The 26,456-nt window shown below is 40.2% G+C and overlaps 1 protein-coding gene across 1 annotated transcript in view; it reads right to left on the bottom strand.

Annotated features, from left to right (window-relative positions):
• Positions 1–26,456, bottom strand: part of LOC144515718 (chloride channel protein 2-like) — a 131,708-nt gene that overhangs the window by 15,755 nt on the left and 89,497 nt on the right. Inside the window, exons 5-16 of the mRNA XM_078246785.1 lie at positions 20,637–20,770; positions 19,773–19,839; positions 17,275–17,364; positions 14,861–14,986; positions 13,980–14,064; positions 10,409–10,510; positions 9,192–9,276; positions 7,878–8,033; positions 6,881–6,950; positions 5,123–5,233; positions 995–1,208; positions 472–605 (exon numbers count right to left, since the gene is read on the bottom strand). Of these exons, the coding sequence (XP_078102911.1) occupies positions 472–605; positions 995–1,208; positions 5,123–5,233; positions 6,881–6,950; positions 7,878–8,033; positions 9,192–9,276; positions 10,409–10,510; positions 13,980–14,064; positions 14,861–14,986; positions 17,275–17,364; positions 19,773–19,839; positions 20,637–20,770 (1,374 nt within the window). The remainder of the gene's footprint in view (positions 1–471; positions 606–994; positions 1,209–5,122; positions 5,234–6,880; positions 6,951–7,877; positions 8,034–9,191; positions 9,277–10,408; positions 10,511–13,979; positions 14,065–14,860; positions 14,987–17,274; positions 17,365–19,772; positions 19,840–20,636; positions 20,771–26,456) is intronic.

The following is a 26,456-nucleotide window of genomic DNA, read 5'->3' as shown; positions in this document are numbered from 1 at the left end:
GTTGCATCATTAGATATTTTATGGCCACCTTGGGCTGGGAAACAAGCTGTAGACACAACATTGACAAACTATGACCTTATAAGCTGATGAAAACATTTGGTTTCTGCACCTGGCAAATGTACTGTAGGTCCAATATTCACTCTCCTTTTAGCTCTTCTTTGGTCTCCACCAACTACAAAGGGAAATATCTGGATGTTTAGCTCCACTAAGTAGTCTGCTGTTTGGTGCTGGGCAGGTAGTGTACACTGGGTTTAATAAAGCTTTTTTTTTTTTACTAAAAACAGCTGCCTGCTGCTGCTGGAGACACGGTTGATAAGAACAGAGTTGTGGGACAGACAACCACAACAATGTGCTGATGAAAATATAGTGTGAATAGAACTAACAGTATAAGGAGGGAAAGTGTAGCAAGTTACTATAAGTAGTAATACTACTTTCCCCTCTGAACAGCATGGGCATGTGTTTGTGTCTCACCAGCTGATTCCACTAGTGCCACAGTGTTGTGGTGACCCGTCAGTAGCACATTATGCAGGTCTCTGTAGCTGCAGTTGAGTGTGATGTACTGCACGTCCCGCTCCATCATGTCCTCCACGTGAATATCATACTTTCTAAAAGGAGAAAAGGGAAAAAAGAATAACAAATGCGAGGAGGAAGATGAGAGGAATTTTTGAAGTAGTTACGGAATAAAGGTATATAGGTAAAAAAAAAAAAAAAAGGTGAGAAGTAGAAGAAGGATGGATCCATTAAATAATCAAATATTTCCATGAATAGTCTGAACATATACTGTACACTGCTGACTTTTGAAAATTGACAGTGACCGTAATGCTTTGGTGATAACTTTTCAGATACATTTTCATGCCACTAAAGTCAGTTAGGTATAATTTGTATAAAGATTGTTCTGAAACAACACAATACATGTAATGTAATGTTATGAGTGATGGTGGTTGTGGAGGTAATGTTTTGCTTGTGTTTCTCCAGCATTTCCCACTGTACATACTCGTGGTGTCCCCAGCCCAGCTCTGGGAGGTAGGGCAGCTTCTTGATCCTGATGAGTGAGTCATAGAGAGAGGGTGAAAGGGACTGCGCCACGACGTTGGCCAGGATCACTGCTATAATAATTGGCAGGATGTGAGTGATCTGGCCAGTCATCTCGAACACGATGACTGCGGTGGAAACTGAGTGGCTGACCGCTCCCGACAAGGCCGCCGCACCTTTGGGTGGGGAAGAGCACAGTTGAAGTTGAACAGGGAGAGCAAAAGAACAGAAGCATGGCAGAGATGCAATTATTTAGATCAGTGGTTTTCAAGGTGGGGTCTAGTGCTAAATAAAGGGGGTCCTTCAAGCTTGATTTATGGTTCTGCAGAGGCTCCACACAGAGCTTTCACCGTAGCCTACAGAAGTGGCCTGAAAGTTTTACTTGTGCGTTGGTGTGTGCGTCGGTCTCCTTAAAAGAATAGCTGGGCCGGCATGTGGGTGTGCGTGGGGAGTGTGTGGTAGAGCGAGTGAGAGAGTGACATTCATTTTTTGATTTCATGTTGTTTATGGAGGAGGAGAAGCATGAAATGAGTAGGGGGAAATGCAACGCTACCAAGCCATCAGCCTTGAGGGGGTTTCAGGGGCATCATTCATCAAATTGAAAAAATAAACATTACCATGATTTCAAAAGGCAATAAATAGTTTTACTATCCCATATATAATAGAGCGGATGTTAAACAATACCAATGAATCAAGATCTTGACTAGTTGCTAATATTCCTCTTTTAAACCTCACTCCCACCAGACCTGCTAATGCCTGTTTCAATAATCAAGGATAGTGCCACACATTATGTCTCAGATTAAAAATAAATTGCATTCTGATATGCCCTCTTCACAGTAATGGAACATAACTATAAGTAAATTAAGTCAAGTCCTGTACAAAATATTCTCTTATACGGCGAAAATTTATTTATTCAGGAAGTTCAATACAAAAGGGAACGTCAATATTTTACCCCAATAAAGCGTGAAAAGTGTGAAAAGAGTAATATACTGTAACATTTAGTCCTTAAAGCGAGCTCCGCTGTGAGATGAAAAAAAGGCTTGTATGGGGCTGAGTCATCAGCTAAAGTGCACCACAACATCAGTAGCTCAGAAAAACAGCCGTCACAAACCTGAAGCAGTGGCATAATCAGCATGGCTGTCAACAAGTAGCCCAGTGGAAGGACTCACAACACTGCATCTCATTAGACACGCAACTTCATTAGGGATGGAAGTGATGTGGTTATGAAGGGACACATGTTGTTTGCAAGTACATAACCGATTTTTTCTGTCATAGGCCAAAAACATCAAGATAAAGTATTTTTCGTTCATAAAAATGAATACAAAGAATAAGAACAGTAGTCCCGTCTGATTGTTTGCATGTTCCACCTGTTGGATAAAACCAGAATCTTATCTGATCTACTTTAACCTGCTTGTGAGTACACGTTACTTAACCATCGATGCTTCTCTTTCTTTAGACTTAAAATGATAAATAGGCCAGTCTGATAGATCAACCAATATTAGCTTATTGCAGAGATATCGGTGTCAGCAAATACGTTACTGATAAGTAACACAAAATTTAGTAGTATGTGAATGCCAAAGATATGTTTAAGGTCATTTAGAAACAGTGTCTCCATTACATAGTTTGTGCACCTGAACCAGCAACTGTTTTTTTCAACTGTATCCTTAATATTCTTAAAAATAAGAAAATACACATTAAAGGAACACGCCACCGTTTTTTGAAATAGAGTTATCCACCGTCTCCCCTAGATGTAGATAGGTGGGCAAACGCATTAGTCCAGCAGCGCCGCCGCTAGTTTAGCTTAGCGTAGTGAATGGAATCCTATGTTGCCGGTTAGCATGTTGTGAGTAAAAGTAAACAACAAAAAGAAAAAAAGAAAAAAAACCTAATTACTTCTTGTGGCCTGCGTATTCACAACAAGTACAAATAGCACTGCAGATTAAGACTAGACGATTTCCTCGGCAGATAATGACTTGGGACTATATTGGGGCGAAGCACAGCCGAAGCACTGCTGGGTGCAGAGATATCACACAGCAACTCTGTGTGAGTACAGGTCTAATATGGGTCGTTCTATACCGTAAAATAACCATGCGTCATGTTTACAATAATCACTTACTCTGTGGACAGCTGTTTATTGGGTCCATTCGGCGTTTTTTCCAGTTGACTTTATCGCACCGAAAAAAAAGTCGAGGATTAACGCCGAGAAATCCTCGGTAGCTGTGACACAACTGCGGGCACGCTCATCTTGATCTGACACGTTGAGCCTGGTCATCAATGGTAGTACCTTGTCCCACTCGCCACAGCACAGACACTCTATTTCAGTCGGCATAGGTTGGTATATTCCCCCACACTCACACCACCAGTTTGTGTTGGCTCTCATCCTCACGTCCTCAGGCTGTTGAGCGATCACAACCTCCTCCTCTTGTCGTTCTATTTTCAAAGCACCCAGCTCCTCTTCTGAAAACTTGTAGAGGTATGGTGCTGGATCTTGATAGTCTGAGTCATCCTCTTCGTCTCTCACAAAATCTGCCATATTCATCGCCATTCACTGTCTACTGTAGGAAAAATAGCCAGCTAATATTCAGGCCGGTATGTTGACGGAAGTTGGGGGGTTTCAGGTGCTGCGTGATATCTCCACACCCAGCAGTGCTTCGGCTGTGCTTCGCCCCAATATAGTCCCAAGTCAATATCTGCCTAGGAAATCGTCTAGTCTTACTCTGCAGTGCTATTAGTACTCGTTGTGAATACGCAGGCCACAAGAAGTAATTTAAAAAAAAACAACATAGGATTCCATTCACTACGCTAAGCTAAACTAGCGGCGGTGCTGCCGGACTAAGACAATGCATGCACTGAGACAAAAATGCGTTGGCCCACCTATCTACATCTAGGGGAGACGGTGAATAACCATATTTCAAAAAACGGTGGCGTGTTCCTTTCAAGCTTATATTGGTATCGGCCTTAAAAATCCTGCATGAGTGGAGCTATCAGTAAAAATCTACAGAATCTACAGTAAAACATAATTAAATACAGAAACTGAAAAATTAAATAAAAAAATATTATGGTTTTATTTACCTTCTATTATCATTAAAATGTGTTTTTGATGATTTTGTTTTGTAACTTCTCACTTTGCTTATTGCTTTAGTCATGTGTCTAGCATAGAATTGATCATCTTATCATCGCCGATTTTCTCCATGCAAAACAATTAATTTGCTTTGACAAAAATAGCCATTTTTTTGTCAGTGATTTGATTATGAGAAACTGTGTTTACATTGTCTATTTAAATGTTCCAAAAAAAAGAAAAAGAAAGAGTTTCTAGTGTTGTTGGAAATCTAGTTTGGCATTGTTAAGCAATTGTTAAAGCAACTCACCACTTACTGCAGTTGCTTCACTGTAAAATCCTAGCAAAAACGCTTATATATTTATTTCTATATTTCTATATTTTTATATTATTATTATTATTTGTTAATTAAATTAAGTGCATCATACTGGATTTTTTTGTCTAATACAGTTCAATCAAGAAGAGATTCACGTAACTAACGTGAACACAATGTAATGACGAGGCTATTTTACAGGCTTAAAAGTTACAAAACTTTTAAGTGGGACATGAACACTTGCCATCAGCTATGAGATTTGAAAGTTTGTTGTTTTGTCAGCTGGTGTCTGAGCAGCCAATTTTTATTTCATTTTGCTAAGTCTTGTCCGGTGATCTTTTTAATGTATAAGATTCTGTCTCTGTTTAATCATGGTCCGTTTAGTCTTAACTTGAAGCTGTACATTGAGGCATTGGGTTGTAGGGAATATTTATCTTGATTCATTTTCATAAAATATTTTACTTAAGTAGAAGCACTGATGCCTCACAGAAAGCTAATGAGATGCACAGTTACCACGTTGAAAAGATTGAATCACTTAAAAGCAGCCAAGTTGGTTATGAATGAGAAATATTTTTGTGCAAGTCCCAAAACTGCCACAACCCCCAATATTAATTATTTGAATCTAAATGAATCAAAAACATTAGAAAATACACAGAAGAGTAGTCAAGAAAGTGAGAATGTAGAGAGTGATAAGTGCCATGATTGTGTGTTTAACTTACCCACGGCAGCGTAGCCTCCTGGCACTATGGGGTAGCTGGTGCCATTTGTGTGAATGCCATCTGGGAACCAGGCTGCCATGCCTTCTCCAACCAGACGACCAAAACCTGCCCCTGACACATGCACAAAAACACACACTAACTAACACTTTTGTATTCTATGCATAGCACATACTGCATTGCATAGGTGTATATTATCACTCAGATAAAGTAAAAATGACTTTTCTGTCTCTGTTATTTCTCACACCAACTAGCTAGATGTTTGAAGATAAAAACTATTTACTAAGGAGTAACACTGCAGAGTGGTGATGTAATAAAGTCTTTAATGGTCCAATATGTAATATATTTACTGTATTAAATCCAAAAATCACAATATGTTATCAGATATCAAGGAAACATGCTAAGTTGAAATACTATCTTTTCTGATATCAATGCTAATGCCAGTAATTTCTCCTTTTCATTTCCGTTCCATGACGGAATTTCTGTTTGTGTTTTGGCCTGTGTGTTGTTATCTGTCCATTTTGACAGCCCGGCAGGGTTGCTAGGAATAGCCTACCTGTAAAAACGCAAACTCACTGCGCTATAGCTGTAGTACAGCCATGGAAGCAGCAAACAAACAAACGGGATCAACGGAGATAGATTCTACCCGACCTGACCTTGGCATGTTTCTAAACAGTTGCATGACCAGAGACATTACAATCCCAGGGTAAATATTGGAGATGTATTTTAGAGATGGAGACAGCTTAGAGCCCAAAATTCCGCAGAGTTGACTTATTAGCATTTGCTTCAGGCTAATTTATCACGGCTACTAGGGACAGGCATTTTCAGTCATTTCAACATTTGTGTAGTCACATTGAATTATACAGACTACTTGAGTTGGTTACTCACAAAATCAATTGAGACACAGCCGGTGAAGTGATCCCAACTGGTCCTGGCTAACGCCGCCATGCTAACATGCGATAACTGCTAACGTTACCGGAGGACCAGGCAAGCGGGCGAGCCACGGCTGTTTACAACCACTGTGACAGACATATGACAAAAAACGCAAGTCTGACTTCCTCATAATGGAAAGATGGAATTTAACTTTGGCAAAACAACCGTGTAGCCTGTTCAGCCGCCATAACAGACAAACAGTAAGTAATTTTAAGCCAAGAAAGGGTGGCTGTAAATCAGGTAGAGAGGACCGTGAGTTTATGGTGTTTTTAGCGTTCTTGCCATAATTTTAGGCCGACAAAGGGTGGCTGTCAGTCGGGTACAATGCTCCGGTCTTTTATGACTGTCAATATAGCCAGCATCTAACGTTAGCTACTCCGCTGAGCTGTGGAGTAATGTCTGGTTATGTGAGACTAGCATCTAGCTGACACTGACATTGTTGGAATCTGCGTTCTCAACCTGGCAACCCTGTGAACTGAGTCTGGGGAGGAGGGGCCGGGGGAGACAACTCTCTCCAGTATTTTGAATTTGGATTGCAGTAACTGTTTTAAGCTAGCTGTCAGTATTACATATTGCACCTTTAAGAAACTCTGAGTTCAATTGTAAGAATGGTTCAATATATTGGGAAATATGCTTTCTTTAATTAAATTAAATTAATTAAATCTAGGAATATTATAGTTCACTTGAAAAGTACATTTTATCACTCCTCTAAGTGAAAGAAACAGTTTGATGTTTTTGGGAATAAGATTATAAGATCATATTTCAGAGTTGCATCAATCTTCTACACAAATACACAAAGTCACACGCACAGGGCTAGTTGCTTCTTACCAATGACAAATACTGGCATGAAGGATCCGTAGGGCACTGGCATGGTGGTGGCCAGGGCAGACATCCAGAACTAAGAGACAAAAAAGAGTGAGATAAAGAAAGAGAAGACATAAAAAAAGAACAGGGTGAATCCTCTACCAGCGATGAGGAGGCGGCCATGCAGAGATTATTGCTGTGGTTAGATTGAGCTGTCACTTTCACTCTTCATTTGACAAAGACCCTAAAATGAACCCTGGGTAATGAGCGGGCTCTGCCGATTGGCCGACACTGTGCAAAGGGAGCGGGACAGACTGCTAATTAGGAAAGACAAACAAAAAGGGAAATGTCACCACTGACAATGTGTGAGCATTATCGTAAGGTGTGTGTGTGTGCACCTAAATTTAAGCTTCCACAGATATAACTATTAAATGGCCGGCATACTCATTTTTGTGGAAGAAAAAGCTGCACTAATTGATTAGACTGTATTAAAACTATAATGATCAAAAATAACGTTCACATTAGATGTCTCATTAAAATTCAGTTTAAACTGCACAGCCAGTGTAGTGATTAATCCAGTAAATATATGATCCATCATTATATCCTTGACATTGGAGATGGACAACACTGACTAAGCTAATTTTTAGGTCATGATCAGCATTTCATCATTAACTTGCGAGAAAACTTCACACTTATTTTAAGGTTTTAAGACTTCAATGGAGAAAATAAAAATGTAATGCAACTGATGTGAGACAAAATGTTGTCTCAAGCTCAATCTGAACACTTTCCCTGATGTCATTTAGAGATGGTCATTCCTACACTTCTGTGCTTCTTAAGTCTTTTAAATCTATAGAAGGAAAGTTACCAGAGGGACGATAGATAGTGGTTTATTTATGATAAGGTTGAAGATTAAAAGTGACTGTCAGGCTGGGCGACAGATTGATTTTTACAATGAGAACATGGACAGTATTTTGTATGCATTTACTGACATGAGTTACCCTAATTAGGTTTTCTCTCCTACCTTCATGAAAGTAAAGAGGCCCAGGGTGACAAAGACGTTGACCTGCGGGTGTATCCAGGCTTCAGAGTGTCCCATGTGTTCCAACTCCTCAGCGATGTTGTGTTTAGCCCACGTCCTGTTGTCCAGTAATGCCTCCATAGTCTCCATCATGTTCAGCTAAAGGCCACAGGAAGTGACATCATCAGTATATGCAAACATGGTTGGGCGGTAACATATCTTTTCTTATTTTTCTTATTTTGCTAAAGAAATTACAGACAATAACGTACAATTTATTGATTATCTAAATATGACTTTTACCCTGAGAACTGTTACAGTATTTTACGATCACTTTCACTGAATATTTAAGATAGCAGGAAGGGAGTGTAAGACGACAAATGTATCTGTTGTAAAAGCTGGGACAGCTGGATACACTGGTGGTGATAATGTCGCTCATTCCCAGAGAAATGACTGTGGAGTATGAGAGCAAGACAGAGGGATTAAAGATACCGAATTTGGAGTGTGCTCCCCGGAGAAGGGCTTTAAGGGGAGTGGGTCAGTCTAGGCAGATTTACAGCTTCAGAAGCCTGACTTACCCGCCTATTAGAAACCAAAACTGACAAATGGTAAGTGTGTGTGTGTCAGTATGCTTGAGGATGCACACAGTATTCCTTTTCCAATCTGATAATTAGATGGATGAAAGGAGTGAAATTGGAGAGAACACACACACACACACACACACACACACACACACACACACACACACATACACACACACACACACACACACACACACACACACACACACACACACACACACACACACACACACACACACACACACACACACACACACACACACACACACACACTTGTATGAGTCATCCTAGGAGCTTAAAGACGCTCAACTAAGTTTCCCGTGTACACAGATGATGCACACAAACACCCAGAAGCACATTTTAACCTGTGTTGTAAAAATTATAAAAACAATCACAGACATGAATGGTAATCAGGCTGTTACGAAACAATACAATGATCTAAAATGCTTTGATTACACAGCTGCTGCATAAAGACCACAACCAAAATATTATATCATGTAGGGAATATAAATCATTTTTAAGCATGAGTCAAGACATCAAAGGTTAGATGAGTTCATTTGTTGTGTTATATTCAGAGTTAGAGCCATTGTGTTTTGGTGCAATACATGGCAGATATATTAGGTCTACAGGTCTATACTGCCACAGGCTTCCTTCCACATTATTTTGTAATACAGTTATGGCTGCAGTGCTGTGTGTGTAAAACTAAATAATATGTGCTGAGTGGGTGTGTAGAACCTACCTTTCCAGCCATAAATTGTCCAAAGCCAGGGGGAAATGTTAGTGTAGAAATAAGTAAAGTGACCAGCGCTGGATACAGCAGATGTCTGAGAGAGAAAAACAAGATAGAAAATTAAAAAAAAAATACAACTAATATTGTATCATATGGTTTTGTATGAAAAACATAATCTGAAAAGTAACTACAGCACACAAGTAAACCAGGGTACCACCAGGGTTCTCCAAGTTAAATTTAAGACTTTTTAAGACCATTTTAATACTACTAGAATGAAATGTAATATCAACTTCACGGCCATACTGGCAAAACTATGAAGGATATAATGAAAATCAGCATGGATTTGAAGTCCTTGAAAAAAATTATAAATATATATTTATGCTATTTAAAAACAATAGCTTTGTGAGGTGTGTGTGTGTATGTTTACACTAATCTGGTAAAAAAAAAATAACAAGCATTGCATGCAGTAGATTAGGATCAGAAAGTGCAGCAATCCACTCTTGCTGTGTGTCAGTAAGTGTTACTAGAGCCAAGAGCCTACAGTCTTCAGAGCTCTGCTCTCTTGGCTGCATTTTCCAGTATTGCTAGCAGTAGCCGTGGTGCCGGTTTTACAAGATGCCTGGAATACGCTTAACCCACTTGTATTTTGGATTCTGCAGCCACTTAAAATGAAATGTCTTGACAACTGACTCCTAACAACTGACTCATTCGCGTAAGAGCTTGCACACACTCCACAGGCAAGGGCGTAAAGCTATACACTGATGTAAACACTACATGTACTGTAGTGTAACAGTCAAGTCCCACCAAACCATTGAAATTGTAACATACACACAACACATTTTATACATTTGAGGGTATTTATTTATTCCTACTAAAGAACAAAAAAAAAGTAAGCCCTTCGTCAATGAAATTCAATACTTTCAAGGCCTTATTTTGAGAATTCAAAAAATTATTTTGAGACATGAAAGGGCAGAGAGAGGGGGAATGACATGCAGCAAAGGGCCACAGGTTGGAGTTGAACCTTTGGCTGCTGAGTTGAGGAGTTAAGCTCTGTAAATGGACGTGCGCTCTACCAGGTGAGCTACCCAGGCACCAAATTCATTGCTTTTTAAAATACTTTTAAGACCCCGTGGTATACCCTGGTAAATGTAGAGGAGTTAAAAGTACAATTCTCTCTGACATGTACCTCAAAAATACAGTTACTTTCCACAAGTGGTTAGACTTACTTTTTCATGAGGAATCCATTGTTGGCCTTCTGTTTCTTGATGAACCGGACAATCACTCCATTCAGGTAGACAAACAAAGCCCCACCAAAACCACAGGCAATACTGCAGAGAGAGAGAACACACACACACACACACACACACACACACACACACACACACACACACACACACACACATTTTCTACTTAAAACTATACTACTATACTCCACTATAAAAATGCATTCTGGGTGATCAAATTGAAACTGAATGAAATGAATGAGTCCACGCTTAAACAAACCAAATCATAAATTATTAACATTTTTCTTTCTCAAACCACCTCCAAACTGTAGGTTGCATTTGGGCTCAATAACATACTAGTATGTAAACGTAATGAGTCTCCACTGGAGATGGATGTCAGGTGCAAATGTAATGCAAAATCTGAAGGGAAGAGAAGAAAAAGAGAAAGTCTACAAAACATGTCTAGAAACAGGATCAGCCGTTGATACAGAAGATGAAGCAACAGAGAAAAACAAAGACACACATTAAACCCTAAACACACTGTAAAAAAACATGCTCTCTGTAGAAAGCCTAGGGTCCACACACGCCAACAAAAACAAAGTGGTCCAACCTGGACCATGCAAACATACACAAACCGTGTTCCAGTGTTCAGCCAATAACGGACAAGAAGGATTTGGGGTGGGGGGTGGGGGGGTTTGACGTTCAAAAATACTTTGAACGTCAACAAGAATTAACGTGACTCAACATCACTTAGAGCACCTTTAAGATGAAAAATGAACAGGGAATCAAAACAAAAGGAGAGGGAGAGTAATATGGAGAGATCATCCAGTCAAATGGGGATGTGTGGGGGAGTCAACGCAGAAGAAGAGGTTTACATAAGCAAGCATTTAAAAGCTCAGTGGGAGTCCTCTTTATAACTGTAAGAGGGAGAGAAAGAAGATAGAGGTAGGGGAGAAAGAATAGACTCAGACAGCAATGCAGACAACCTAATGCTTATGAATTTATCTTGCTGCATTATTAATTCCGTCAAATACCTCTGAATAAATAATGAGCAGGAGGATGAGGGAATCTTTGTCGCCGTGTTGCAGCTGAGAAAAACAATGCATATGTGCCATTTCTGTGTTCTTTGCAGTTGTAGCCTTTTAAAAGGACCAAATGTACCAAACCCTGTTTGGGTTACGGCAAAGATTAGAATCAGGGTTAGGGTACTGAACAATTTGAGGTCAAGCAAGGTTGGGGTAAGGTCAGATAAAGGTGTCTCAGCCAGACTGGTGCAGACACTGAAGAACTGCAGGGTGTGGTGCAATAAACCAGATCAAAATAAATATCAGGGTCGATGACCATTTTCAGTACTAAATGTTCAAATAAGGTAAAGTCCGCCCAACAGTTAAATGCTCTGACAAAAATATTTAATAGTGCAGAATCAGGCACACAACTTACAAGAGATAAGGGTCATCATAATCAAATACAGCTGAGGAAGGCCACATTTTGGGCCAAACTTTTTTGTCCAGCACTACATGGATGTGCACAACATTGTCTTTTTTTTTTTTTCAGTACTAAGTCAGTGAGTTTTTTGGTTTATCAATGAATTGTTTATCTATTAAAAGCCAGAAAATAGTCACATATAGAGTATATAGACGGACTAAATCATTGTTTAATATGTGTCTTTTTATGGGATTTGTTGGCACTTAAACACAACACAAAACACAACACAAACACAAAAATATAGAATATTGCCAGTGTTATGCTTAAAGGACTGCACAGAGTGTACAGACTGCAAACTGTCTGTACACTTACAAAGTTTTCAATACTTCGGTTTACATGTAGGGACCCTCATTATGCTACCGTGGAAGTGTGGTGCTATTTTGAGCCTTGTTAGTGGTATAGAAATAGCGATTTCTTTTTACTTCACCCGACAACTAGCGTTATAAGGTAATTAGCGGTTTGAGCTAACACTGGTCACATTCAATTAGCATGAAAACATATCCCAGAGAACAGTCGACTCGGTTATCATGTGTTATTAACCCCTAGGTTCCGGAATTGTACTGTGTAGAGTTTTAAACCAATAGCGTCGCTGTTTTGTTTGTACTGTATCTCATATAGTACTCTATGACCATGTGCAGGAGGACAAATGTGCACACATACAGTAAAAAGGTGATGAGATACACATTGCTGCTGATGGTTTGACACTATTCAACTGTTTGATAGCAAACAGCATTGTGCCATCAAAACGTGAAGGACAAGAAGGTTGTAAGCCGAAGTAAACATCGATGTAAACAACGCAGGCTTCTAAATGTACAAACAATGTACAACTGTTAACGAGGAAGGTCAGGAAACATGTGTGTCACACCTCAAGGACACATGCAATGTGTTTTGGTGAGAAAAAAAACTGAATGTAAACATAGCTTTGTCCACAGGGCTTTAAGGTCAATGATTTTAAGCATTGAAATGAATTTGTTGCAACAATACTATCAGTGGATGGTTATTACAAATTAAGATTTTTTTTTTATAGATATGTATATTGACACTATCACTTATATAATCACTGTACTGCGTGCATTTGCAGAAATCAGGGTGTATCTCAGCCTCCTCATGCTCCAGTGATGGTCACTTCTAAGGCCCAAAGGTGTAAACAGTAAGTAGAATAGTGTGTGACTCTTCAGAGATGTAGCACAGAACAAACTCTTTCTGGCCCGGGATGACTGAGACACTGACCGACTTTCCCTGCTTGACAGCTATTGGCAGGGGAAGATGGAAAGTACACGGATGCACCAGCACACTGTCTCACATAGCACAGTGTAAAACTGGGGCAGAGCACTCTGCTGCCAGAGAGGCCGTGTTAAGTGTACTGTATATTCAGTCACTGATGCAGGAGTGAATGTTAACACCTCTGGACAAAAAAAACAAACAGGCAAAGATGAAGAACAAAAGATGACAAAAGAAGACAGGAACTGTCTCCTCTTGAGCAGCCTGCGCAGTTACACACAGGCATAAACTTTCATCTAAGAGAGAGAATGAGAGATGGAGAGAGAGCACCCCTCCCTTCTCTCCACCAGCTTCTTTCCAGGAGCCCCTAGTCTCATTCACAGCCATGGAGGAGCCCTCAAGCCAAGGCAAGGTGAAATAAGACATCCCTCAATGCTCTGGCAACTGTTGCCAGCTGAATTATTCATGTTAGGTGACTCACGCAGGCTATGCTGAAGTAATACCTTCACAAGCTACAGTGAGTGCAGCTCCTGAATAATATCTAGAACAGCAAGATGTGCCAAAACAGTTTGAATTTATTTGAAGTTTCTGTAGACTTTTATAGCAAATCAAACCTGTGTTCATTCTAGTACCAGTGTGTGCTAACAAATCTTTTGACCACTTCCTTATAAGGGAGTATTTATTAATAATTTATATTATAATTATAAGCGCTTATACTTTGTAAATGAATGGTTAAACATCTTCGATGGTTTTGAATTGATAGCTAACTTTACTTTCCTTTTTTGGTTTTGAAATATATTCCCAACCCATGCCCATACAGTATGCATTTGTGAAATCAGAAATTGACCAATCACCAGTCAAGACTCACCCAAGGGCACCGAAGGCAGGAAGCTCCTGGAGGCCAAACGGAAAGTCTAGCCGGAAACTGGTTCTCAAAAGGGCTGTGATGGTCTCTGGAGAAAGAAAAAGTTCAGCAAGAGTCTGACATAGTGTTACAGCAGACAAAGTAAACATAAAGTTCAGCTCATTGTGTAGGTGCTGACTCCTAACCTAACATAATATAGGTATAATATAACAGAGGGCTGGAGAAAATGTTGTCAAAAACTTGGGCTGACAAGGCACTGGAAACCTGAGGTAGACATTTGATTGGCTGTGAGTTTGAACATCTGCTTCTGAAAACTGAAACTCTGGATGTTCTTCAGCTGTAGTCAAAACAAATCTCCATCTTTGCTGCGAGCTTCCACCATCCTCCCATCCTCAGTTTACTGGTTTCATGTATAATCACAGCCCACGTGCCTTCGTCCTTTGCTGATCAATGGGCCATTTTCATAGTAGATATTCGGACATATCATGCAACTAAAGCTCAGGTGGGATTATAACAATGATGGCTGCATTCCATTTAGGTGTTTTAGGTCCAGTGCTCTGATATTTTGAACATTGGCCGACTGTCATGATTTACTGGGACATTCAAACGGAAAGGAGACAAAATGAATGTCAAAATGTCTGCTGTGGAAACGGCCTATTCTTTCCTTGAGCTTAATATAACAGATTCTCAGCTGCAAAAGATCACAGAGTACACCTGTCAAATGAATTTTGCCATAATCAGCTTTATTTTCATCATTAATATACGAGTTTCACCCATGTAATTAACCTAAGTCTTGGCAGACAAAGGTATAATACAAAGGTATTTTGAATCATTCCCAAATACTTCCATCATAATACAGTATTTTGAGCACAAGTCTGCCTTACCTGCGTCAGTGTTCCACACAGCCAGTAATCTGAACAAGAAGGCACCGATGGTAGCAGCAAAGATACCTCTCCAATAGGTTCTCACCGAAAAGAACTGGGATGTTATTTCAATACTGAACAACACACCTGGAACACAAACATTGTATACCATTTAAATGTTAAAATTAATTAATCACAGTTTGGCCAGTATGTACTCCACCCGATAAAGTTCTCACAAAAGCCTAGGTCACGTGTGATTGATAATACAGTACAAAAAGACTTTTTTTTGGATTGCCAAACGATAGTGTTCACAACTGGAGCCACACGTGCACAACTCTAACCACAGTCTGCACAGCAGCAGTTCATGTGGACTAACTCTAGTTAATTTTTTATTACTTTAACACAGTTTTCAAACCTCTACACACTTATCCCATGGCTTTAACCACAACCTGCACAACTGCTAACACACTGCTGTCAAAACTGTTAACACACATGCAAAACAGAATAGATTTCAACTCGGTACATTTAAAACACAGCTGATTGCAATTTGCCTAAGCAGGGGTCTTGTTTTAGACTTGTTAGTGAACACATACTGTGTGCACACACACACACACACACACACACACACACACACACACACACACACACACAGGGAAGGCTCAGAAAGATTCCATTCATTACCATTCAAGAGAAACAGTAAACAGGTAAAAGAGCAAAGATCATAGCAAAGATGCCAATACTGTATGTCGAGGTAAGATGTCTGAGGTTACATACACAGCTATAACAAAATGTGAAAAACACTACCCTTACTGCAGTAAAACTGCGCACTTACTGTTTTTCAGAAAGTAATGGAGGTGAAAGCAATGGAAACACCACATTCATTTGTATTTAAAGATGATGCAAGAAAAGATATACAATGTGATGATGAAAATGTGTGGCCTGATGCTGGATAGAGGCAGGATTAGTCACACTAATCTTTGTTACTATTACGTACCTTTAGTTTGTAACATTTTTTCCAGTGATTATGTAAATTACTAGACAATATATATATTTTTCATTTCATGAAAAAGAATTTCACTCTTCTCTTTAAAGAAAATATTGATTAGTGTGACGTCACTCAAATTATTCAAAGTGTAGAGATGAAAAGTTTCTAATTTCTGTATTGGTGTTTGATGCTAGTGTTTTTACTGTCAGGGCCAGATGTACGTACATTTGGGAATGTAGCGTTATCAGCGCCATGGCAACCCGCAGAAAGCGCACGCTGTGATACTTCAGCTCACGTCGTATTTACCACACCTGCAGTTCATCGGGTAATCAGTGCCTTTCTCCGCCCACTACACCGTAAATTGCGCTGTAGCAAAGCGTTAAGTACTTGTGCTATGATACGGCTGAGTGCAGACTGCGATATTCCCACTGCTGATGCTATGACTGTTTGAAATGATCCTGATGCCAATATTTGTAATGTAGCGAGGAGTTTAACAACTGCTGGAATGAAATGTGAACGATGAGTCGGAGATTTGATGTCATCTTTGATTTCTTCCAGTAACTGTTATATTCCATGGCTGCTTAATCTGTAGCGCTTAATGATTTCGTTTTCACTCAACTGAAAAAGTGTGATCCTTGTGGCAAAAATCCTTTCAGCTCGTCTCCTTGGCCTATGTCTTCGTCTTGCTCGGATTACTGCTGCCATTTCACCAGGAGGCATATGTGAGGAAACCCGCTTACGACTTGTTTACACCTGCTTTTAAGAGGCGGAGAATTTTCACCACAAAATAGAGGCGCACTTTCACGGGCGGTTTTTGTACATACCGCGGAATACATAATTAGGCGCACTTTACGCTTCTCCTCCCATCTCTTTATGGGAAACTCCCACTTTCCCCTTTACCCTCCCATGAATACATATGCATGACATGGAAAAGCGCAATTTGCCATTTTCAGTCCCTGTGACAGGCAGTCTGCGCTTTTACCTCAGTGCGGCCTGTTTGTACATACCTCCCCATGCTTTTACGCGCATGTTGCGAAACAAATACGCCTGAAGTGGGCGCAAAAGCGTTAGTACATCTGGCCCTCAGTGTGTTCTGAGTGATAGTGTGTGTTGTCTCAATGAGGATTGTTCAAAGTGCCTGTTTTGCCTGTTTTGAGACATGTGTGAGGAGTTGTTTTGCTCGGAATGAGACTCCTTTTAGCTGCTTTCTTCAGGTCAGTATTAGCCATAGACTGTCTATGGTATTAGCTGGACAATGTCATGATGACATGTGATGATATCAGATGTACTGTACAGACAGAGATATTGCATTCACTTCAATATCCCCACTGAGTGATGTAAAGCTCACTCTGTGTTATTGTATAATGTTCCATTGATATATGATACAACACCTTCAGTGTATTGTGTGCCAGCCAGACTTATGTTACTATAAACCTCTCTGAAGACTCACCTCCTATGGGGGCAGCAAAACAGCTGCCCACTCCCACAGCACAGGCCGCTGCCAGCATCTCAATGTATCTTGACTCATTCTGAAACACACACATACACACGCACACACGCACACACGCACACACACACACACACACACACACACACACACACACACACTTCAGTCATACTTTGATACGTTGAGCCTTTAAGTAACTAGCTCGAAGTACAAATTAAAAGGTAGAATCTGAACACATTAAAAGGGAAATATAACACATTGAACACACGATAACTTTATACCACTGACAAAACTGACTTTGACACAAAGTGGCAGTTCAGAACAGAGATATTTCATCATGTTCAAAAGGCTGGTGAAGCAAAAAAGTTGTTAAACTTCCAAAGAAATAAAAGTAAGTTAAGAAAGTAGTTCAATGCTCCAAAAGCACTTAAAGTGGCCATTATATGCTCATTTCAGGTTCATAATTCTATTTTGAGGTTGTACCAGAATTGGTTTACATTGTTTAATTTTCAAAAAACACCATATTTTTGTTGTACTGCACATTGCTGCACATCCTCTTTTCACCCTGTGTTCAGGTCTTTGTTTTAGCTACAGAGTGAGACCTCTCACTGCTGTAACATCTTTGTTGGCAGTCGCACATGCACAGTAGCTAGGTAAGGATCACATCAGATAGCTGTTTGTTTCTACAACTTCAGTAGTACAAGGCAGGATTAGCCGGGAGACTTCTTCTAAACGAGGAACTTTGCGTGGAATACTAGGCACATGTAAGTAATTCTTTTGTAGATTATGGCAAACTAGTGTGTGTTGTAGCAGTGTTTTGCCATTCAGAATGAGCTAGCATGCTACGGTTAGCCACCTCGTTTCGGCTAGTGACGTAAAAAGCCCTGCCGATTTTGAACAGCTCACCTGGAGACTGAAGGCAGGATACATTCAGAAACCCGTATCACACTCAAAAAAGCATGGATGTTTTTATGTTTGATGTTTGTATGCGTGTGGAAGCACCAGAGACACAAAATAACACCCCAAATCCCAGAAAAAGTGTTTTTTTCATAATATGGGCACTTTAATAGCATCTCAAACTGCATAGTCCATACCAAGACCATCCACAATTCTCTCTTCATAGTTTTTTACAACTACTTACACAATAGCTGTGTTCGAGATTTGCAGTTGATAAAAAAAGCTTCCAGATCAGAACAGTGCTGTCGAATAATCGTTTCATCAGTACACCAGCCACTGTTACAGTTTTCAAAACCATAAGCTATTTCTCAGCCTCTCATTTAGTGATCAATTGCATGAAGCACTTTTTTTCAAAACACTACACACAATTCTCTACTTAAAGTGCTCATATTATGCTCATTTTCAGATTCATAATTGTATTTGTATAGATATATTTGTATAGAATATATATATATATATATTATATTATTATGATATAATATAATTGTTAGATTACTTCCTTCGCACTCCATTGCAATGTGTCCCAAATTACATTTTACAGTTCTGTTATAATTAGTCACTGATTAACCTCTGATAAGGCGCTCAATGTATCAAACGAGACCAAAACTAGAAATAATGTTTTTATTACTCAGTAAACGATCACCGTTATACCCTTTTATTTTGAAATTGTGAGATTATTTCCTTTGCACTCCATTGCAATTTGTAGCATTCTAATAAATTCAAATAAGTCTAACAGAGGGAAATAAAAATGCAATGTCCTGGAAGCTTCCGTCACGTAGTGACATGACATTAAATGGTCTATAATGTCCTAACTGGTATTGGAGTAGAGCGTCGATGAAGCATGTTAGTCTGATATGTGTTAAATAAATATGTATACAAACTTCACGGGACTCACGAGAAAATCCATGCTCTAAGGAATAGGGACCCGATGTGGGTTGACATTAGGACGGTAGCCTACACTTATTTTCTAATGCGCATCAAATGGCACTGTAAGAAAATGAAACTATGTTTAATATTAAAATGCCAAATAAATGTATAGGCCTATATACTATGCTCGCGGTGTTTTTTTTAACTTTTATAAAGGCATATAGGCATATAATATGGCAATAAACCTGTCTAATTACAGCATAACTTTGGTTTATGGTGTCTGCATAACTGTATTCGTTTATTTTCTAATAAGGACCACAGTGTTTCTAGTTTTGGTCTAATTTGATACAAAGTATACGGCTTATTTGGGTCTACATAGTGCGGTTTCTATTTACAGCATTATTCAGGTAGAGGTGGCTAAGAAGGTTATAACTGTGTTCGTTTACCTTCTAATAAACACCAAATTATTTCTAGCTTGATCTAATATGATACAAATTATGGCTTATTACATCTTTCGGGAAAAAAAGTGTGAACAAATGAACAGTTTACAGTAAATGGCAATGTAATGAAAAGAAAAAAGAATAATAGATGTTTTGCCAGTAAAACACAGTTGAGAAAGAGTGAAAAGAATGGCAATAAGGACATAAAACAATAATAAGACTTACCTCATAGATTTCCCCCAAACAGAGACATGAACCTCATGAGAACAGCAGCGCACAAACCGCCGAGGTGTACGAACGGACCCTGACAGGACAAAAACAAAACACAAAAAAAACAGGTTACAACATGCTACAAGTTCAGAAGTTCTCTCCTGTTTGTTATGCCTCACACAGGAGAGCACACAACAACTCTTAGAAAACACACCAACAACAACAAAGTCTGCAGTGAATATTAAAATTCTGGGGGTGTTCAAAGTGGAAATAACAGGATTAAAAGTGAGAGCATCATCGCATCATGCTCCCGCATTTTCCAACCTGTTCAACCAGTGTTCCTGCACTCCAAGCTGCATGGGTTTTCGATGACTAAGAATGATTTGAATTGAAGTCTGAACAGCTGGTATTCTGTGCTAGAAATTTAGTGAATGGATGTTGTGTAAGCTGGCATTCAAACCTGATGGCAGCTGGGTGCCAGTCTGGATTCTGTATTGCAAACTAATTTTCTAAAACTGTGAATCACTGAAACTGTATTAGAAAACAACATAACTGTTGTTTAATATGGGTCAGCATTTGAGGTTTTGCTGGCAATCTGTAATGCACAGTTTATGTGTGTCAGTGGCAGGCACGCACACACACACACACACACACACACACACACACACACACACACACACACACACACACACACATACTTGCACTACCACAGACAAAAAACACGAAAGCATATTTGAGCAGCTTGCATTTCATCTCCATCTTATGAGTCACATATTTATTGACTCATTGGCTGACATAGTTGTCAGCTTTTGCTGTGCCTGTGTGGACACGTGGACGCATACAGTACAGCAGGGGCCCATAGAGCAGGTAAAGCTGATGTGTATGTGTTACCTCCTTGCCCAGGGGCATGCCGCTGCCCAGAGCAGTGGTGAGGCCAATGATTTTGGCCACGAAAGTTTTTAAGGTGAGGTATTCCTTCATCACAACTCCTCGCAGGATGGCCTTCATCTCTGGAATACCTGAACCTGCAGGGGAGCACAGTGGGTGCTTAGCGCTGACTGTCAACTCATTAAAGAGAAACCAAACTGACCTTTACTGTAAATGGACACATACTGGCATCACCAACAGACCAAATATGTTACACAGTAGCCTTAAAGCAATAGTTAACAATTGTGGGAGAAATGCATATTACTAAATGTGCGCAGAACTCGTAGAGAATTTCTCTCCCTCCCTCATCTGATACTGAAGAAGAGGAGGCCCACTTGGGAACAAGCAGAGTCTTTAGGGGCAGAGTCTAAAGAGGTGCAGAGGGGATTTACAGTGTGTCACAGTAGTGCTGCACTGTAGCAAGTACCATTTACTGTAGACACAGGTGTTTACAGTAGGAGTTCATTACAATACAATGTGGCATCAGTCTGGTAGCTCAAAAAGCTATTTTTTTTATACGAGAGCTATCAGGGTTTAATTTCACTTCACAGTTTTAAGATAGAGAAGTACAAAACCCAAATTTATTAATAAGGTGTACAGTTTTTACAGTGTCTGCTCTGCATGCCCAGTACCCCCTGCTATGGGTGAGCCCTTTCTTCCAGGACTCTCAAGGAGAGGGCTAAATTATGGTTCAAATAGTTCCAGAAATCATCTTTTGAGGTAAAATTCAGGCTTTCACACACATTTTAGAACATCTCACATAGAGGCCTATGTTAAAGGGAAGCTCCATATACAGTCTGACTCTTCCCACATCTGACAAAATGCAACCTTGAGGATTTTTGCTATTTCAAACATTGATGGAAATTATGGATTGACAGATTTGCTTTGTTGGTAAATGTGCTGATCTTAGTTCATTATGCCATTTTGGGACATGCCTGCTATTCTTGTTTCATCTTGGTCGCCTGACTTCAGTGTTAAATCAACTTATCAAATCTGAATACTGTGCTGTACATATGAAAGCACCTTTGTTGTTCTTGAGTGTATCTACAGTAATATAGAGCTGGAACTAATGGTTATAGAGCAATTATTGATTTAATTTATTTCATTACTCAATTCATTTTTGCTTTTTGCTTATATATAGATACTGGAAAATGCTCAAAAAGCCAAGGTGACATTTACAAATTGACTTGATTTATCCGAACAATAGTCAAAAGCCCCAAATATCTTTTAACTTATCGTGTAGCAGTACTATAAGCACAATTCAACATACTTGATTCTATTTTCCCTTTTTTTAATGTATTTGGTGTTATTGTGTTGTATGTTTTCTTTATGTATGTGCTTTGTTTATATGTTTTTGTGTGTGTTGGTCGTACCAGCAGCTGGGGGGGCGAGAATCTGGACGAACCCGGCAGAGAAGCAGATGAGGACTACAGGGTAGATGACCCAGGCCAGATACTGCAGAAACACGTAACTGTCCAGACTATTGTATATCCACATCAGTGCTGTGGACACACACACAAAACCAGGGCAGACATGTAAACCACAATCCAATATATCCAACAACGCAAAATACACACAGTAAGAATGAGTGTTTGCATGTATGAATATATACTGTACACTTTATATGTCTTGCAAGTATTTAATTAGTTAGGGTAAACATGTCAGGAGGACAAATTGGAATGTAAAAACCCACACACACAACTAAACACTTGCACACAGAGCTGAATGTACATCCAGAAGGTCATGAACCATTAAAAGACAGGAAAAAATCTGTGTTTGTGTGTGTTTCCTAAAGGGCAGTATGGCGTTATATATGTGCCACATTCCTGAGCGAGTATTGTATGTTTTGAGCACAGAGAACTATATTTTGCAAGCACGTTGCATTACATTTTGAACGGAAATTAACACTCGCAAAAATAATTTTGTTTGAGCAAACAAACACCCATTCCGTGTTAAATAAATGTATTTGCATGTTTGCTATTATCTATATTAATGTGCAATAATAACCCGTCTCACGCAGTTTACTCTGCGTGCAGAGTTGAAGAGGCACACTTGTAACGCTATGAAAATTTGAGTGTGTCAGAGTTGAGCACGTTGAGAGAGAGGGAGACATGACCCGAGCGCAGCAGCGTCTGACTGCGCACAGAGAAAGAGTTTTTTAGAGGGCACACGACTTGAGTAAACTGCGTGAGAGGGGTTATTATTGCAAATTTATATGGATAATAGCAAACATGCAAATACATTTATTGAACACGGAATAGGTGTTTGTTTGCTCAAACGAAATTATTTTTTGCAGGTGGTTAGTCATGTTCTGTATCCAATTAAAAGTGTAGGCCTACACCATAAACTTCAGATCAGCTCTTACAACTTCCATTTTAAGACGTCTACCTTCCTTTTCCTGGAATGTAGAGTTGACTAAAATCCCCCATTCACATCATCTCCTCCCTGGTTGATTAATGCCATAAAAGGCATCCATCCATCCCTTGATCCACCTTGACTGCTTCTTTCTGCCATCAATCACTCACTCCCTGCTTCCTTTATTCCTTCCTTTCCTTCACTTGTTCCGCTAACTTCTCCAATCCTTCCCCAACTATCTTCATTTCCTTTGAGCCTACTACTCCCCCTTGCTTCTACCCTTTAACAAATGCGTTAAGTCACCATAGGCAACACATTGATATCTTCTGCACTAAGTTCCAGTGGTTGTCACAAGGGCTCAATCCTAAATACAATATAGCTCTATTCACGAGCTCCTGTTGGGCCAGATCATTAAAAAACAACCCTTTTCATTGCAATGTTATACAGTTGTCTCCAGAGTTTATTTTCCAGAACCCACTGCAATAAAAACATGTTGGATGGCTCATATGTTTCTCCAGTTGACTGAAATAAATCTGAGAAAACTGCAGGTTCTAATGACACCTTAAGTCAACAAAAGGCTTGAACAGATTTATACTAAACTACACACTAACTGTAAGTATAACTGGCACCTGTTTCTTTTAGCCCCCCTCCCGAAAAAGCTCAGTCTGCTCTGATTGGTCAGCGTTTTCAGGTCTTCTGCATCTGTACTGTCATAGTCTCTGGACCCTTTCTGAATATGGGCTCTGTGCATTTCTCTGTGGATGGAGCATTTTGATACTTTCACTGTATTAATATAGCACCTCGACCTGCTTTATAATCAAAATAGACAATCTCACTACAATATGGGAACTTTCATAAATAAAGTTTACCCTTGAATCTTTTCCCTCCTTGTTATGGTCCAACCTTCTATCCCTTCCTCTCTGTCTGGATCCATCCACATCCGTCATAAATAATGTATCCCCTCCTTGTTTCTAACAATGCATCCTGTACTTTTGAAATGACCCGCATTTGCCTCCTCCTTGTTTGTTAACACTCTTTATGCCCAAAGCTATAAGTACAAAATCCAATCCCTCCCTCCCTCCTTGCCTCACCATATAGACAGCTGTTGATGCCGAAGTCCATCCCCCAGCTGACCAGGGCCATGAGGAGTCCCAGCAGGATGAGGAAGATCCAGTCCTCCCCGACCCATGAGATCAGGACCTTCAGACAGCGAACCGTGCAGACTACAGAGATGGCAAGAACACAACATAACATGTTAGTGGACTACAAAAACACACACTACAATGACATTACCCAGGAAATGGCACTGAGGTTTGGACAGTGCAAACAGTATTGGATCTATTAGCCAATCTTGGCAACACTGGCCAACAACAGTTGCTGTGTTTCCATCCAACAGCTTTTGAAATGCTGAGCAACAGTAAAGATTTTGCTGCCCAATAATCCACTCAATCCTGAATACTGTTTTACTTTGTTTTGATGAGTAGTAGCAGTAACCCCCATAGGGGAGTCAACACATTTTTGAAAATGGTAAATCTATAATTTCTCCCCCAAGTTTACTCAGTGGTGTCTGATACGTGATGGATGGGTGAACAATGTGATCGATCTAGAGTGCACACACACATACACCACCCATTGAAACTGAAAACAAAAACTATGGGGAGGAAAGAGCTTGGCAATTTGGGTAACACTTTAATTTACCTGAAGGTTCTATGTTACTAACTATGTTTGACACTAATTATGTGGAAAATAGAGACAAAGCTCTAAGACTGTCATTTGAGATTAGTTGTGTTAAAGGTCCCATGGCGTGAAAATTTCACTTTATGAGGTTTTTTAACATTAATATGAGTTCCCCCAGCCTGCCTAAGGTCCCCCAGTGGCTAGAAATGGAGATAGGTGTAAACCGAGCCCTGGGTATCCTGCTCCACCTTTGAGAAAAAGTAAGATTAGCTGGGCCGATCTGGAATCTTCCCTTTATGACGTCATAAGGGGAAAGGTTACCTCCCCTTTCTCAGCTTTGCCTGCCCATGAGAAAGAGAGAGACATCATGGCTTGCAAACAAGCGAAGCATGGCAGTTGGTCAAGGCCACACCCCCACCCTCCATCTTGCCCCCCCCTTCCTCTCCTCCTCAATAGCATTTAAAACTACAGACACACATGGCACATCCTAAGGAAAGCTCATTGTGGGACTGGCTCGTAGTGGCTGTAATTCTGCACCAAGGCTGAATTTCGGGAAATAGACTTCAGATACAGTGTTAGGGGACCACTAAGGCCTATATAAAAGCATCCAAAAAGCAGCATGTCATAGGACCTTTAAAGGCACAAAAATAATTTGGTCCGTTTATATGTAGTTACATAGTCACTAATATGGTCATAACCACTACAGTGCTCAATTACTTATTTTTAAATCGCCCCAAAGGCATGAACGGCTTTCTGGAGGACATCCACCAGACCAGCGGGCGCTCGTTGGATTGTTGTCGGCCGCGGCAAGCAAGGAGGGCGGGGAGGAAGCAGAAGGAAGGACGCCGGCCGGGCCTGCTAGCCTGGCCAAGGAAGCTACCACACCGATGGCCGCTGAATAGCCTCCTACTCACCAACACCAGATGGATCATACACAAAATGGATATATATGCTACAAATAAACACAAGGAACTGCTGCGTGATGATTATTACCGAAGCCTGGCTGAACACACTCACTCATCCCAGACGGCAGCTAGCAGCTAACAGGGTAGGTGAATTTAAACAATGTCTGAGTTGAAAACGCATCTTGTTGTTATGTAAGGGCCCTGTTCATGTTGCACAGACAGTTTAATTGCATTTTGTGTCTATTAGGAGGCACAAAGGCACTCTTTATCTTATGCCCCCATAACTGTTGTTTTAGCTAACTGGGAGCTCTGGGCATTAGCTGCAGCAGCTCCATGATGCTAGCACCGATTCGGCTCGGTTTTTTTTCTATCGACAGGTCTCGAATATTTATAGTTATCAAGATTCCCGTAAAAATTGGCCGGCGTTCTCCTTTAAGTGTAGAGAGAAATTTCCTTTAAGATGAACCGCTCCATTTAAACTAGTATTAATTAGGGAGAAGAGCAGAGAGGAAAGGACACAGCCTTGAGGGGAACCGGTGCTGATGGTCAGAGAGTCAGAGACGTGTTTCCTCAGCTTCACACGCTGCTTCCTGTGAGACAGGAAGACCGTGATCCACCTGCAGGTGGAGTCAGGGACGTGCAGCTCGGTCAGCTTGTCCTGTAGCAGAACCGTGAAGATGGTGTTGAAGCCGGAGCTGAAGTCCACAACCAGGATCCTGGCGTAGGATCCTGAGGAGTCCAGGTGCCGGAGGATGAAATGAAGAGCCGTGTTGACTGCGTTGTCTACAGACCTGTTAGCTCTATAGGGGAACTGCAAGGGGTCCTGGAGTGGGTTACTGAGGGTTTT

The sequence above is a fragment of the Sander vitreus genome, chromosome 3 (genome assembly GCF_031162955.1).
Source record: "Sander vitreus isolate 19-12246 chromosome 3, sanVit1, whole genome shotgun sequence".
Taxonomy (NCBI): Eukaryota; Metazoa; Chordata; class Actinopteri; order Perciformes; family Percidae; genus Sander; species Sander vitreus.
Note: the sequence above shows the minus strand (reverse complement) of the source record. Positions and strands in the feature narration are given on the sequence as shown.